Here is a 16,154-nt window from a genome sequence, read left to right as displayed (position 1 = left end):
ACAAGAATCTCAGGCACATGGTGTGACCCTTGGGCTGTTCTGTGCAAAGCCAAGAGCTGGACTTGGTGATCCTGAAGGGCCCTTTCCAACTCCCCATATTCTTCAGTTCTGTGATTCTGAGAACTAATAGGCCGCAGGAGGGCAGAATTAGGTGACAAGAGGAAAGAAATGAAGTTGATGGGAGAATCAAGTCACTGAGATCACAGAAGATGCAGGATACAGGACCCTTCCCTCCCACTATTCCCATTCTTTCCCTCATCCCTTCCCCCAGCCACACACTAGAAGGTGAAGAATATCACTAAAAGAGGAAGAACCTACTTGACTCCCCTGTCGATGAGAGCAGTCATTGCTCGTGCAGGAGTCACATTCTCCACCATGATCCCCAGGGTCTGCCTGGCTGCTTTCTGAACAAACTCTGGGGAGTTCCACACCATCTGGAGAAGGACTGGAGCAACCTGATCCACCTCAGAGTCCATGTCCTCCTTCAAGGTTGCAAAGAACTCTCCCAGAGTGATGATTGCAGAGTAGGACACCTTGGAACGGAGGTTGCTCACCTGGGGAAGTCATGAGGGGAAACGTAAGAATCACCTCGAAAACAAATCAGTTACCTTCAACAGAAGTCCCAGGAAATGACAACACATCCCACTGTGTCCAGAGGAACATAAAAGCACAATAAGAGCACAAGCACAGAAAGCGCATACTCTGGCACAAATTTCTGGCCTCAGCCTGCTTACTGCAGGCCTAAGAAAAAAAATTTCCCTAAAGTGTTCTCCTTAATCCTTCTAAAATGTCCACTGCTTTGATTTTAGGCCCTTTTACTAGAAAATTAAAACAAGGGCTGCTTTCAAATCATAAAGGCACAAGTCATCAAGGTAAAAGAGTCAGGTGCTCCTGTTCCAGAAAGCAACGCCCACAGTTGAAGCACTCAGCCAGGAAACAGAAAGCACAGCCTCAGGTCTACAGACTAATTTGCTGTGTTGAATTACAGCTTGGGCAGAGATTGGGATTCTGGCAAATAATGTCATTAGTGTCTCAGTTTCTGCATTTGCACATTGCATTATAAAGGCACCTCACTCAAAGACAAGTGTCAGATACCCGACCTACCAGTAAATACAGCTACATGTACACACAGATCCTACAGACAGCTGACAGACATTAGAAATAGAAGGTCTAAAACCAGAAATGAAGACGCACCCTGAGCACACATGGAGATGAACAAGCACATACCTACTCTACACACCATGCATGAAGTAAGGGGAACAATTCAGAGCAATGTTCTCACCTCGCTGGTAACTGCCATGCAAATATCCCGAAGTCTAGAAAGCAGGACTGCTGAATGGGACTCGGCCAGCTGTTTGATGTTGAAGAGTGCCTTCTCCTTCAGCTCCCTGAAAGGCAAGTAACAAAAGATTGCTATTTCTCTCCATCCAAGAACTAGGCAGCACGCTCTGAAATGACCAGGCTGGCAGCTCACCCAAAGCACGGGAGGTGCTTTTCAAGGAGCACTCAATGAAATCGTGGAATGCATAGCCACAGGATGGTGTGGCTGTCAAAAGCATACACAAATCCAAGAGGCAAAGAGAGGGGTTTCAGAGAGTCCATTTGTGGCCGTTTAAGAAGAGAGGCTTTCTGAAATCTCTGGCACATGGGGTCCCTCTGTCAGTGCTTCCTAGAAGCTGTGAGACCGGCCATGCTGCTGTTTCTTGTCACCTCCCTGTACCTGTCCCTGAGACACAGTCCCATGGGCTGTTCTTGGGCTGTTATTTTCCTTCTTTGTCAGCACCAGCAGGCAGTTCAGCAGTGAGAGCCTGCACTGGCACTCTGGAGCTGAGCTTCCACTCTTCAGTCTAGCTTGTGTACACTCACACACATTCACATCAGCACAAAGTCAGCAGGTCACACATCCCAGAAAGCAGCAGGATGTCCAGAAGATTCCAGCTCTGGTTGAGAAACTGTTGAAACTCTGGCTTTTCCCAAAACTCCCTAGCTAAAATAACCCCACAACAGCAACATGTCCTTTAAAACTTGCAAACAACTCCATCCCCCAGCACTTGCTTTCTGCAGGCCCTGAGCCAGAGGAAGGTCTGTGAGGCATCAGGGCTGCAGCACAGGGCTGGTGACCGATCCCACAGGCACCCCTGGGTGTCATCCACACCCTCCACAGCTGCAGAAGCTCTCTGCACCTCCCAGGGCAGCAAAGAGAAATGGGGAAGAGAAAGCAGAAGAGAAAGGGCAGAGCAAAGGCGACTGCACAAGGAGATGCATTGTGGCAGATTTTTCATGCTTAGCCCAGTGTGAATGGAGGCCTTATCCCTGTGTGAACGAAATATCCACCAGGGAGAGATCAAAAAGACACCAAAAAGAAAACCAATATCACCTAACTTTGTAGGGTTATCACCTCTGGGCCCTCATCTGCTTGTGTATAATTTGGGACACACACCGTGAGTATTGGCAAAACATCTCAGGTCCATCTGAAGCAGTGAGAAGGAAAAAGTTGAATTCCAAAAGTGCAAGATTCCTAGAGGATTTTCTTTCCTTTTCCTTCTCTTCTGCCATGAGCCCTACAGGAGTAATGACAGGCTGAGGGACTTGAAAGCACAGCTCAGTCCATTGCTCAGAAAGAGGAACTCCCTGGAGCTGCTTCTGGGACTCCCATGCAGGAGGTGACAGGGAGACCCTGTCACCTGCCATTGCTGTCAGCAGTGGGAGAAGGGAGAAATTTTACTCAGTCCCACTGGGCCAGTGGCCCAAGGCAGCCAAATCTGTGCACTCAAAACTGCTGCCATCCTGCTTCTGCCCTTCAGTCAGCAAATCGTCTCGTTCCAGAGCTGTCTCTCTTCCCTCAAGATTTCCTTTGGAGCCCCATGGAGCAGCAGGTAAAGTGAAGAAACAGCCTGGACCTGCTGCAGCTGGAGCACTGCTGCAGAGCAAGGCCAAGAAAAGGCTGCTGTCAAATCTTTACCCTCTCACTGCTCTGCAGTGGTTTCACCAGTGCCCTTTGGCCCTCTGGGCTCTCTGGGCTCAGAGGCACTAGCAAGACACGCTTCTAACCTGCCTTAACGCTAAGAGGGACAGAGAGTGAACGGGGCCTTTCTTACCAGTCATCGCTGCCGAGCAAGGAGAGTGCCTTCAGCAAGGACTGCTGTGGGTCTGAAGAGGCTGTGTCCTTCTGCCCCTTCCCACGGAGCGGCTCCTTTCGGCGCTCAGCACCAGTGGCCGTCTGCGAGGTCACTGTAAGGAGAGGGTCGGCCATGGGCGCTGCAGCCCCGGGCAAGGCACCCCGCCATGGAGCGGCCTGCAGCCCCATCTGCCAGCCAGGCTTCCATGTGGCACACACTGGCACTGGGTCAGAGACTTCCCTGCTGTCTGGCTCCTGGGGCTCCTTGCTTTCTCCCAGCCTCCCCCAGCTGGGCACAGCTCCAGGCTAAACCTCACAATTGCCCCCACAGTGCCAGCTCCCAAGTGCCACAGCTGCCACAGCCAGCGGCAGGATCCTGCGGCCTCAGAGCTCCCACTCCCTGCCAGACAGTGCCAACAGCAGGACGGGCTACCCCAGGAGGGAACCCCTCAGGTGCCTCTCTTGTCTCAGTGCCCTGATTTCCCCCAGCCCTGAGGACAGGGGCACTCTGCAACTCCCTGAGGAGAGACCTGCAGCTGCCTCGTGACGGCACCGAGCCAAGCCTGAGCAACCCAGCCCTGCTGGGCCTGGCTGAATCCCCACAGAGCAGCTACCAGGGAACAGCCATACCTGACCCTTCACACCTGACAGTGCCTCTGTTCCCAATGACTTCCAATATTCTAGACAGCAGGCAGCTGAGGGCACATACATTTTAGCCTACTATTGGGAAGGGAGTCGTTCATGGATTCTTTCCAAGCATCATGAACCTGTCCTCTTTCAGAGGTACACACTGGCTGTATTTCAGAGATGCTGAGGTGAATTGTATTTGCCATCTAATGGATGTGTTTGCCAACTCAGCAGTTTCTAAGCTTTCTCTTGTGGAAAAATGCAATATCCAGACAAGACAGTTGATGAGAAAGCCTTCCAAATGCACTCTGAGGATAAAAATATGCAAATACAGATGCACATTGTTGGCAGACACACTCTCTTGTTAATCAGTTGACTGGGTTTGCCTTAAAGGAATTTGTTGGTAAGGAAAAAATTTACAAGGTATGAGAAAAATCAGATGATAAATGCATTTCTTATGAAACCCCTTTCTCATCAAAAGCACTGTCAATCAAAAATGTCATGTTGTGCACTCAAAAGCTCATTTTCTAATGTGTAAATGAATACATTTGAGCTGTCTAAAATGATGGAGTATAAATATTGCACAGAATCTAGATGACCTGCTCTAGACTCTAGGGGTTTTGTGCTACCTTGCATGTTCTCACAAAGTATGGAGGAACCATAACATCAAAAAATATTCAGATGGGAGCTAATCTGGCTGTCACTGATGTAGCCCAGTCACTGACATCAGTGATGGCACTGCAGAAGTATGTAGACATGCACATCTAGATTCACTGTGAATGGAGAGCCACGTCAGGCTAGTTCTGGTCAATTCTGAGCATGGAAGCAGCATCACTAGAAAAGAGCATTCCAAGTATCATTCCTAGCTCCCTTCTTCTTATCTCACTCTCCTTGGGATCAGAGCACAGGCGGACCAGCCACAAAATAGAGACAAGAGCCACTAGGGACTACCTGCTGTGTATTTGCTGCAGGCAGCAAACGGCCTGGGGGCACCAGGCAGCCCCTCCTGCCTGTCATCTGCTACACACAGCCTTTACCATGACTTCATTCAGCTCAACTTTCCAATGGATCTCTAAGAACTGCACTTCTACCAACCTGGAGTAACTCAAAAGTAGATTTGCTGTTCATTCTCAGGACAGGCTCTGGACCCAAGATGCCAGCTGTGCTGGCTCAGGCAGGAGGCAGTTTGTGCTCCTTGTGCAAGGACAAACCCGTGCAGGAAAAAGCTGCCACGGAGCAGGCTTACCTGAGGAGTTGCGTGGGAAGCTGCCATCCCCATGGATGATGGGCTTATTGGGCAGTAAGGGCACGTTGTCCTGCTTCCTCAAGACTTTCTTCTTCAAGGCACTACCAGGGTGTTTTCTCTGCACTCTAGAAGCTGTGCCATTGACAGGCGGTAGGCTAAAGGCTGCAGGGACCAAAGAGGAGCTTGTAAGTGGAGGGTGCTGGATAAGGTGACGATGGAAAGGGCCAGGAAACTTGCTGGAGGTGGGTAACATCTCTTGTTATCCCAAAGAACTCAAGTATAACAATGATATACCACTTAATACCAAGTATAGCACTAAGATGGGCCAATGATCAGAGAATCACAGAATCTGAGAAGAGTTTGGTTGGAAGGCACCTTCAAGCGCCATTTAGTCCAACCCCTGTGAGCAGGGACATCTTCATCTCTGGGTTTTCATTAGAAGGCACTGAATTTTGTTTCTTCCAGGTTGCAGCCTGGTTGAAAAGCATTCTTTTGGACTCAGCTTCCCTGGAGGCTGCCCTCCAGAAGAAAGTCTGAAGCCCCAGTGAACTTTGCTAGACAGAATTTTCTACTCTGCAAGACTTTAGAGGTGAAGGTGGGAAGCTGATATATTCTGCTAGTGACTCAGTGAGGCCATGGGCAAGACACTTCATGCCTCTGTATTTTTCTTTGGGAAACAGAAATAAATCCTATGCAAGCTTCCACTCAGATGCAAGCCAAACAGACCCCCAGTCTGATTGCAGCAATGTGCAAAGGGCAAGCAAGTGGTCAAAAAGGACCACCACAAGTGTAGCCACCACTTACTTGCTTCAGCTGCATCCCCGGGCTCAACTGTGTCAGGAAGAAGCTGCAAGAAGCTTTCCTTTTGTCTACTTTTCTTCATCTCTTCCACCAAATGCTCCACGTCCTTCGGCTCTAAGTTCTCTTCAGCCAACTTCCACAAAGCAGCACGGATCTAGTTGCAATGCAAATACATCACAGACTGTAAGCAGAGACACACAAACCAGACACAACATCTCATCAGGAGCACAGAGTCCAGAGAGTGCCATAGGCTTTACTGTAGCTCCATATGCATTCCAATAGTTTCAGAGGAATGTCTCCTGTCCTCATCTTGGCAATTACACACAGTGAGGTGGAACACTTCAGTACCACAACCTTCTACTGCTGCAACTGCAACCTATGTCAGGAAGCCCTGCTTGAAGCATGAAAGTCAGAGGAATGCCCCAAGACAGAGGAAGAGCTCACATGGCCAGTGAGCAGGCAGTTCAGTTCCTACAGGCCATGGCAGGAGAATAAAAGAGGTGAAGATTATGATTTTCAGTGACATTTTGGGCCAAGTACTAAATAGCCACTGGAATGGAAGTCTGCTCATCCCTGTCCTCATCCCTTACATTTCCAAAGACGTCCCTCAGCTCTTTGTCACTGGTAAGACCAGGACTGGTGGGATGATCCATCTCCTTGGCCTGGCTCAGTGGGAGGCCTGGTAAAGGAAGCAAAGGTTCTTGTAAATCTCTGGCAAACTTCAAGCCCCCAAAAATGCCGTGCTGGGCAACAGGCCAGACAGCTTCCAGATTGCAGAGCTCCCATAAGACGCAGTGACTGGGATGGAGAGCAGCAAGGTCCATATGCCTCGACCCTCTCCCAAGGGATGGGCTACTGGCAGCAGCCATGACATTACTCTGTTGGCCAGCAGACTGAAACCTGCTGCATGATGAAGGCCACAGCCCCTGGATGCTGGAGAGCCTCTGTGTTTGATAGAGAAGGGCAGAGATGGAGATTGCTCTTGACAGAGATTCTTATCTGCCCTTATTCCTGCTGATTCTAGTAAACATCTTCTTTCTGGGTCCTGAAAGAAGCCCGTGTTCTAAATCCTGCATGCCTTTAGATCAACATTTTCTTCCCTTTGTTGGAATATTGTAGAGGACATTCAAAGAAAAGCTTAGTATTGAGGGAGTGTTACCCAAATGTGAACTGTGTTCTTAACACTAGATCATGCATTTCCCCCAAGGATTTTCATTCTAACTGTATGAGATGCACCCTCTGTTTCCTCTCCCTGCCCCACAGCTGAGCAGCCCTACAGCTCCATGGGGCACTGGGAGCAGCACAGCTCATTGCAGGGGGCACATGCTGGGCACAGCTGTTCCCTGGGAATGTGCACAGGCTCTCCAGGCTGGCACAAGACCCTTCCTCCCACCAGAGAAGGGCCCAGCTCCCCCCTTACCTCTGTGTGACGCTGAGCCATGCTCAGCCTTCACCTTGTCCTCCCTGGCAGTGACCCTGGGGCCAGCGCTGCTCCGCAGCTCCTGGGCCAAGGCCCCCTGAGCCGGCCGGGAGCGAGACCTCCATTCCCAGGGGCAGCCTTCGGCACATAGGTCTCCAAGCCAAACAGGTCTGCCAGTTTGCTTGGGAACAGAGGCATCCCAGGTCCTATCTTGCACCAAGAGCTCTTTCCCTTCTTCCCTCTCTCACTGCTTTTGTTGTAGGCTCAGAAGAAGCTGTAATTCAGGTACAAGAGAAGAAGCCAGTTAATTGAACTCATGCCTTTACAATCAACCCATCTAATGGGTGAGGAATTCAAAGCATATTTTAGTTACTGAAAAGATTGCTTGGTTTATTATTTTTCATGAAACTAGCATCTGTTTAATTTCTCTGAACAACATGGAGCTGGCAAGCCAGGAGAGATGGGTTCTACTCCTTTATGTGTTGCCTGTTGCCTCCCCACTACTACAGGATCCCTTTCCTTCCAAACAGTTGGAAATTCACAGTGGTCTCTAGAATGGGATTCTGTCTAGGAAGGAATTGTTTTCAAAAGTAGTTTTCAAGACCTCTGTTTCTCTAGGTCCCACTCAATCCTAGGCTGGGTTTTGCACTTTTGGGAATTTTCTATTACTCTTTCCAACAAAGGAAGTGCTGGGACACAAACAATGCACTAGGTGTTAGACGGAAAAGAAGCTTTGCTTTCTCCTTTAGATGTGCCCAGTATTCAGCGAGCCAGTGTTTGTAGGGAACAAAGCAGTCATCCAAAAGTTCCACTTTTGCTCTACTTATGGGTTCCAGGGCTTTATTCCCTGCTTTCTTTTCAGCTGAGACACCCAAACCCAACATAAACATGACCGGCCACAAAATATTTCTGATCTTGGCTAATACTGTCAATTCAAAATTTTCTCAGTGGAAAGACTAGAGGGCAGGTCATTCTGAAACACTCTCCAAGAGAGCTGTTAGAACTAAGAGAACTAATTCTTTACATGGTTTCACAGAGGATAAAATCATATGGCAGCCAAGCAGTACAAGTGTCTTAAGACTGGGTTTCTTCACCCTGTAGAATGCTGGGGTCAGTAAGAATAGTGAGGCCGGTAAAGTTTAATGAGATAGGTAATTTCTAGTCCAGAATGAATCCCGCAAAAACGTCACCTTACTGAGCAGTATTACACCCTAGCTGCATTAGGCATTCCAGATACATATCAGGCATTAAGGAGTCATTCCAAAGCGGCTATGCCCAGGATATGGCAGAACTAACCCTGAGAAAAGGGACATGGGGGTCTGATCCCTTTTTCTGCATCAGCCGAATTATTTCTTCAAGTCTCACCTCTCCTATCATTACACACCCAGAGATGGCAAAGGAACAACAACAGTGTCATTGAGGCTTTCATCTTGAAAGCATTGGCTGACCCAGATGCACCAGAGGCCGCAGTTTGTCTGGCACAGTGCTGCTTGTCAAGGATCAGGCAAGGCAGGGAGAGAGGACAAGGCAGAAGGCATCTCCTCCGCCAGCCTCAGCCTGCAACACTGACACAGGCAGAGAGAGCCAGGGAAGAGATGTGACATCGTGAACCTGCCCTAGGTGGCTTTCGGCTTGTGCTGTCAGAGGATGTCAAACTCAGACCCTGCATAGGCTGCATCCATTTGGCAGTCTCCTTCCCCTCACTGGAAAATTCCAAAGGATTTTCCATCATAGGAGGTTTCCCTGTTTCTACCAGGGCAAAACCAGGCAATGTCCATGAATCTCCTTCAGATCGCAAAGGCTTCAGCTCAGAAACTGCCCCAAGGAAAGGTTTTCTCCCCCAAGGGCGGAGGAAGGAGTTGGAACATTTCTCATATCTTGCTAAATGCCTTCTTTTTCCCTACTGATTGTGACACTAGAAAGGCTGCAGGGACATAAAAGCCATGATCAGGATGGAGAGGAATGTTTCCTTTTCCTGCGCTGCATTTCCAGGGCCCCAAGGTACCACCCAACACTTCACACTGAAGGAATTTTCACTGCACGACCAGAGCACACTCCCAATGAGTGGGCTGTGGGAGAGCCCACTGAGCCCATCAAGGAATTGAAATTAATTGTAAAAACGTTTGGAAAGAATAGGTTTTAACCAAGTTTTCCAAATGTCATTCCTGAGTCAAGGCTAGAATGGTCATTTTAGGACAGACATCTCCTGTACCTACCTGCATCCTGAGAGATCTTGTCTTGGCCTCTGCTGTTGGATCTTGTCCTTGAGAAAATGGAGGACAAAAGAACATATGAGGAGGTAGAAAGAGAAGGGATGGAATGGGCGCATCATGAAAGGAGGCAAACCTACTTAGCATGGTCACTCTGGTGAAGGAGGAAATGCAACACATCAACACAACAAAACGCAAAGCTGATTAATTGTTTTTAGGCTTTCGGTTGCTGGAGTCACACAGAGCTGGCCAAGCTTTGGCTGAAACGCAGCAGTCATTCTTAACTTGCATCACAACTCCCCAGCTCTGCTGCCTCTCCTTGTGGAGCCAAGTGGCTCCAACAGCCTCTCTGAAGCAGCAAGAGCTGCTGAGCTGAGACACGAGTCTGTATGCAGGGCAGCTACTTTTGTACTGCTGCCAAAGCTTGACTTTGCCTGCTCATGCCTTTCTCTGATGACAGCCTTGTGTTACATGTGGTCAGAGCACTGCTGTCTCCTGAGAATGATCTTACACCTCCTGGCTCTTTCCAGAACAAAATGGCTTTTTCCAACTCAGCTGCTAGGGAAGGATATTCAGATTGCACTTTAAAAGCCCTACTGAAGAGTTTCAATTGGAATGAGACTGCTATGACTCCGTGTTTAGTGTTGCCATTGGGATAAGAATGACAGCTACATTTTCTCACACATATCCAAGCCAATAACTTTCCATCAGGTACAGTCCTGTGCCTCTTCTCTAGCACCTTGCCCTCTCTGATTTGAAGCCCAGAACAAATATTAACTATCAATTGATTATACATCTATACCCCAACATTTATCGGGGATCTCATTTCACATTGGAGGCCCAGGCACAGTGAATTTACACCTGATGATTGCTGAAGCAGCACCTGAATTTGCAGACACGTCTCCAGTAGGCAATATTTGCCCAAGCATATTCTCCTGGTTCCAGAAGTTGACAGTCAAGGATCACAGCATTCAAAGATCTGCAGGATCCAGACCCGTGCAATACAGTTGCCAAATGACATCACAACCGTTACAGAGGGAAGCAATAGCCAAGTCCAGCAGAGGACCCATCTTGAGGTGCTTTCAAGCCCTGTCTACTCTTCCTCACCAGCACCTCTTCTCTTGGGGCATATAGTGTTTGGTTTGACATTGTAATGGATCATCATGGATGGGCAAAATGGTGAATACACAGAGGTTTGCCTACGTACATCGGACAGCTGACTGTGCAAAAAACCTCATGAGCCGGGAAGAGTGAGGTGAGCAGCGCACTGGAGCAGAAGGCACCTTGGCTTACCTCATCTCCTGAGACTCCTGGAAATCCAGCTGTGGAGAGCTTGGCAGGGACCCTGCAGCACTGTCAACAGGGGACTTCCTGCCTTGCGTATAGGGGGGATCAAAGGCAGTCCCAATGACCCCTTCTTCATGTCCCCACCGATGGAATACAGCATACTCTGGAAAGAGCAGAACACAGTGCTCGGATCAAGCATCCAGTTTGGCCCCCATTCCTGCCTCAAGACACTTCACCATGCATTTGATTGGGAGCTGGCGGGAAAGGTCAGACTTATGGAGCATCTTGGACTAGGAGAGGGAAAGGTGACCTAGGAAAGGGAGGTGGTGAGGGAGAGACCATGTCCCAGATTTGCCACCTCTCCCCTCGTGCTCAGTTTTCTGCAAGTGTGGCTGCATTCCCAGCAGGCATCCGCATCCTTCCTATCAGGAGTGCCACTGCCTCCACTGGCCTTTTGGATGGCATGGGAGTGGGTTTAGATCACTATTCACTCCCTGCCCCTTAAGTGCCTAACTGCCAGTGCTGATCTCCAGCCAATTCCCACAAAGCCCTTCTGCAGGATGTCAAAACCTGCTTTTCTCAAGCTCCTCATTTCTTCTGCTGCTGCCCTTCCCTCCTACAGTTCCCCAGCAGCCTTTGAGCCCAGATGCTGCTGAGCTCTGGGGATGCTTGCTGCTCTCCAGCTCCCACACTTCCATCATCTCAGGCTCAGTGGCATTTAGGAAGTTCAGCAGAGCTCCCTGCCCTGCTGCTCTCTGCAAGGTCTCTGCCTGCCCAAGTTCCTCCAGGGCCCCCATGCCATGGCCCGGAAGGGGGGTGGAGGCAGCGGGGGCAGATGCACACCCTTCCTTCATATCCCATTATTTCTGGCAAAGATAAAGAGCTGAATCGGGACTTGTTCAAACTTCACTGAAAGGGTCAGTTTGTGTCAGAGATACTTTGCGCCCTATCTCAGTAAAGCTGAAATCAAGTACCCAAGTTTTTGATTGGACTTTCTTTCCAAAGCGGTTGTTCATCTGCCTCTTCCTGCACCTCACCGCAAACCCAGAACAAGTGCAGGTCCTGGCCCTGCTGCAAAGGCAATTGTGGGTCTGGGTTCTGGGCTGCTCTCCCTATGGCCACCTCCCACCCCTTCCCTTTGGACAAAGCCATGCCAGAGCACACAGCTGCCCAGAAGCTGATGAAGTCTAGAAATAGCAGCAGAGACAGCTGTACAGAGGGTGTGGTTCTCAAAACTCAAAAGCTGAGACAACCTGGAACTGACTTTGCTGGATTGCCTGTTCCAGCAAACAACTTTTTCCTTCCAAATCAGACACAGCTGACAGAAAACACCACCAAGACCTAGAGATGGTTCACAGATACCCATAGTTTCCTAAATCTAGAAGGATAGTTTCTCCAGCTTGGACAAATGTAGCTGCTCTGACTGCTTGTTGGTGTTTTCTCAGCCATAAGACAGAAGAGGAGCCATGACAGGGCCCAGAAACCATTCAAAGACCTCTCCTGCTATTGATCTTCGCTGAGGATGTGAAGTCTGCACTACACATCCATTGCAAAGACAGCCTGAAGCACAGTGTCCAGCTGAGCTTTTCCTCAATTCAGCTGCTTCCCTAGGATCACACCACAGGAAAAGGTCTCCAAGCTCAGCCTCCAGCAAATAAACTGAATATCTACTGCACAGGTCTTAGCTTGATCTCCTTACCTCATAACTTTTTCCTTCTGAACTCTGCTCCTGGTGTTTTCTACTCTCACCATCATAGCCAGTGACATTTTCTTGTTCTCTTTCTCCGCGCTGTACATTTCATTTGTGTTAGAAGAAGTAGAGCTCCCCGGATGGGAGGCAACGGCTTGGAGGGAAGCAGCGAAGAGGGACGTGGCCGGAAAGACTTGGAAGAAATGAACCTAATGTCGCCTGCAAAGTGGAAGAATTTTCACTGCACCACCAGAGCACACTGCCAGTGAGCGGGCTGTGGGAGAGTCCACTGAGCCCATCAAGGAATTGAAATTAATTTAAAGCAATTTTGAAAAGAATGGGTTTTAACCAAGCTTTCCAAATGTCACCTCTGAGTCAAGATGACAACTGTCACTTTAGGACAGACATCTCCTGTTCCTACCTGCATCTTCTGAGTTCTTGTCTTTGGCTCTGCTGCTGGATTTCGGCCTTGAGAAAATGGAGGACAAAAGAACATATGAGGAGGTAGAAAGAGAAGGGAGGGAATGGGCACTTCATGAAAGCAGGCAAATCTGCCTAGCATGGTCTCTGTGATGAAGGAGGAAATGCAACACATAAGCACAACAAAATGCAAAGCTGATTAATTGTCTTTAGGCTTTCTGTTGCTGGAGTCACACAGAGCTGGCCAAGCTCTGGCTGAAACACAGCAGTCATTCTTCAACCTTCATCATAACTCCCCAGCTCTGCTGCCTCTTCGTTTGGAGCCAAGTGGCTCCAACAGCCTCTCTGAAGCAGCAAGAGCTGCTGAGCTGAGACACGAGTCTGTATGCAGGGCAGCTACTTTTGTACTGCTGCCGGAGCTTGACTTTGCCAGCTCGTGCCTTACTCTGGTGACAACCTTGTGTTACATGTGGTCAGAGCACTGTGGTCTCCTTAGACTATTACACCTCCTTGTTTTCTCAAGAAGTAGGATCAGATCAAAAGTCTTTGGGTATGGCATTGTGCTATATCATTACAGGTGGGCAAAATGGTGAATACACAGGGGTCCACCTAAATACATGGGACAGCTGACTGTGCAAAATAACCCCACGAGATGGGAAGAATGACGTGAACAGCACACTGGAGCAGCAGACACCTTGGCTTACCTCATCTCCTGGGACTCCTGGAAATCCAGCTGCGGAGAGCTTGGCAGGGACCCTGCAGCACTGTCAACAGGGGGACTTCCTGCCTTGCGTATAGGGGGGATCAAAGGCAGTCCCAATGACCCCTTCTTCATATCCCCACCAATGGAATACAGCATACTCTGGAAAGAGCAGAACACTGTGCTCGGATCAAGCATCCAGCCTTGTCCCCATTCTTGCCTCAAGACATTTAGATATGCCCTCAACTGGGACCTGGCAGGAAAAGTCAAACTGATGGTGGAGCTCAGCTGAGGATGGGGAATGGAAAGGGAGGTGGTGAGGGAGAGACCATGTCCCAGATTTGCCACCTCTCCCCTCGTGCTCAGTTTTCTGCAAGTGTGGCTGCATTGCCAGCAGGCATCCATGTGTTGGGCATCAAGATGTTCTGGGCTGCCACTGCCTCCACAGGCCTTTTGGATGGCATGGGAGTGAGTTTAGATCACTATTCTCTCCCTGCCCCTAAAGGTGCCTAACCATAACGGCTGATCTCCAGCCAATTCCCACAAAGCCATTCTGCAGGATGTCAAAACCTGCTTTTCTCGAGCTCCTCATTTCTTCTGCTGCTGTCCTTCCCTCCTACAGTTCCCCAGCAGCCTTTGAGCCCAGATGCTGCTGAGCTCTGGGGATGCTTGCTGCTCTCCAGCTCCCACACTTCCATCATCTCAGGCTCAGTGGCATTTAGGAAGTTCAGCAGAGCTCCCTGCCCTGCTGCTCTCTGCAAGGTCTCTGCCTGCCCAAGTTCCTCCAGGGCCCCCATGCCATGGCCCGGAAGGGGGGTGGAGGCAGCGGGGGCAGATGCACACCCTTCCTTCGTATCCCATTATTTCTGGCAGAGCTAAAGAGCTGAATCTGGACCTTTTCAAACCTCAGTGAACTTCATGTTCCTGTCATGGCAAAGGTCTCACAGTTCTGTCTGCAGCACATAAAGTGGGAGTTTGCCACACTGGACTTAGCTTGGTCTCCTTACCTTATGTCCTTTACCCTCTGAACTCACCTCCTGTATTTTTATCCTGTCCTCATCACAGCCGCTGCCATTTTTCCCATTCTCCTGCTCTCTGCTGCATATTTGTCTTGGCATGGTGGAAGGAGAGCTCTTTTGGATGGGAGGCAACGGCTTGGAGGGAAGGAGCATAGAGGGATTTGCAAGCGAAAACCTCCTGGCAAGAGGATAGCCAGTCAGGCCTGCAAAGGGGAGACACAAATTGTAACAGAGGCCGCAATGCAAACCTAAAGCATCTACAGCTCCATATTTCATGGGACACACTTCCTGGAAACTTCTAAATAGCTGCACAGGAAAACATACTCAAGTTGGCAGACACTTGAGGCAGGCCAAGGGAAAGCCCTGAATCACTTCCACAGAGTTACCACAGGAAGAGCCTGGCTCTCTGGGCTGCCCCAGGTCAGCAGGGAGCCCAGAGCCCTGTGCTTTCCAGGAATGGCTCAGCTGCACATGCACCCTCCTGCTCCTCTCCCTGCCTCACAGCTGAGCAGCCCTACAACTCCACGGGGCACTGGGAGCAGCACAGCTCATTGCAGGGGGCACATGCAGGGCACAACTGTTCCCTGGGAATGTGCACAGGTTCTCCAGGTGGGCACAAGACCCCTCCTCCCACCAGAGATGGGCCCAGCTCCCACCTCACCTCTGTGTGAGGCTATACCATGCTCACAAGGGAAGAAGCGAGTTAGGTGAACCCCCACCATTATCATCAACACATCTAATGGGTGTGCCACTCAAGGGGAATAATTTTTAAGTACTGGGAAAATTTATTTGGTTTTCTTTTTCATGGAACTAGCTGAGGTTTAATTCCCCTCAACACTGTTGAGTTAGCAAGTCTGGAGGGAAAGGTGGAAGGCTCCAATGATAAGAGGGGAAGAAAGATTCCTTCTTTGAGGCTGGCCTTCTGGAAATCTCCAGGAAAACCCACACAGCTGTGACTGCTAGTTCTGCAAACCACAAAGACCTCTCAGCAAGCAGGCAGGCCTTATTGGTGTTTCTATAGCACCGTAATACCATCCTCAGGGTTGGACCCGATCAGCAAGAAGAGGAAGAATGGGAAATTTATCTGTGGTGAGACCCAGCACTGAGGGCAAAGAAAGAAACAGGATTTGCATCTCATGACCCTGTCCAATTTGTGGTCAGCTGTGGCCACAGTCCCTGTCCTGGCTGACAGTATGACCGACTTGGCTACTATCAAAAAGGAGAAAGCAGAGTAAACTAATGAGAGAATGTTGTGATGCCATGGGTGTCCTTGCAGGATCATCTGTAGCTGTCAGCCACCTACTCTGACACAGAGCCAGCACTGGCTGGACCAGTTTTCCCTGAAATCTGGTGGGATTCTTTTCCATTTGGCTTCAGCCTTTCAGCTCCTTTCTATCCTCACCTTTTCCTTCAGTGGTCTTTCCTTTTCCAGTGGAATCCATCTTCAAACCCGTGCTTCTGCCTCGCAGAAGTATCTGGGTTTGAATTTGGGAACACTCTCAGAGTTGACAGCGACAGGAGCTTGGTACCCAGCCTTAGAACAAGGTTGGGTGACTCCAATCGCCAGCGCTCGGCACAGAGAGGCAGAGCCAGACGCGTCTCCTGCCGCTGTGGCT

The 16,154-nt window shown here is 49.6% G+C and overlaps 1 protein-coding gene across 3 annotated transcripts in view; it reads right to left on the bottom strand.

Moving 5' to 3' along the window:
- LOC128785187 (TOG array regulator of axonemal microtubules protein 2-like) overlaps positions 1–16,154 on the bottom strand; it is an 82,349-nt gene that overhangs the window by 44,711 nt on the left and 21,484 nt on the right. For 2 of the 3 annotated variants that reach the window (XM_053937477.1, XM_053937478.1), the window contains exons 6-7: positions 13,524–13,681; positions 9,429–9,475 (exon numbers count right to left, since the gene is read on the bottom strand). In XM_053937477.1, the coding sequence (XP_053793452.1) occupies positions 9,429–9,475; positions 13,524–13,681 (205 nt within the window). Of the gene's footprint in view, positions 1–9,428; positions 9,476–13,523; positions 13,682–14,553; positions 14,742–15,940; positions 16,139–16,154 lie in introns of those variants that run through there. The other variant, XM_053937480.1, reaches the window with a different exon arrangement.

This window comes from Vidua chalybeata, chromosome 3 (assembly GCF_026979565.1).
Source record: "Vidua chalybeata isolate OUT-0048 chromosome 3, bVidCha1 merged haplotype, whole genome shotgun sequence".
NCBI lineage: Eukaryota > Metazoa > Chordata > Aves > Passeriformes > Viduidae > Vidua > Vidua chalybeata.
Note: the sequence above shows the minus strand (reverse complement) of the source record. Positions and strands in the feature narration are given on the sequence as shown.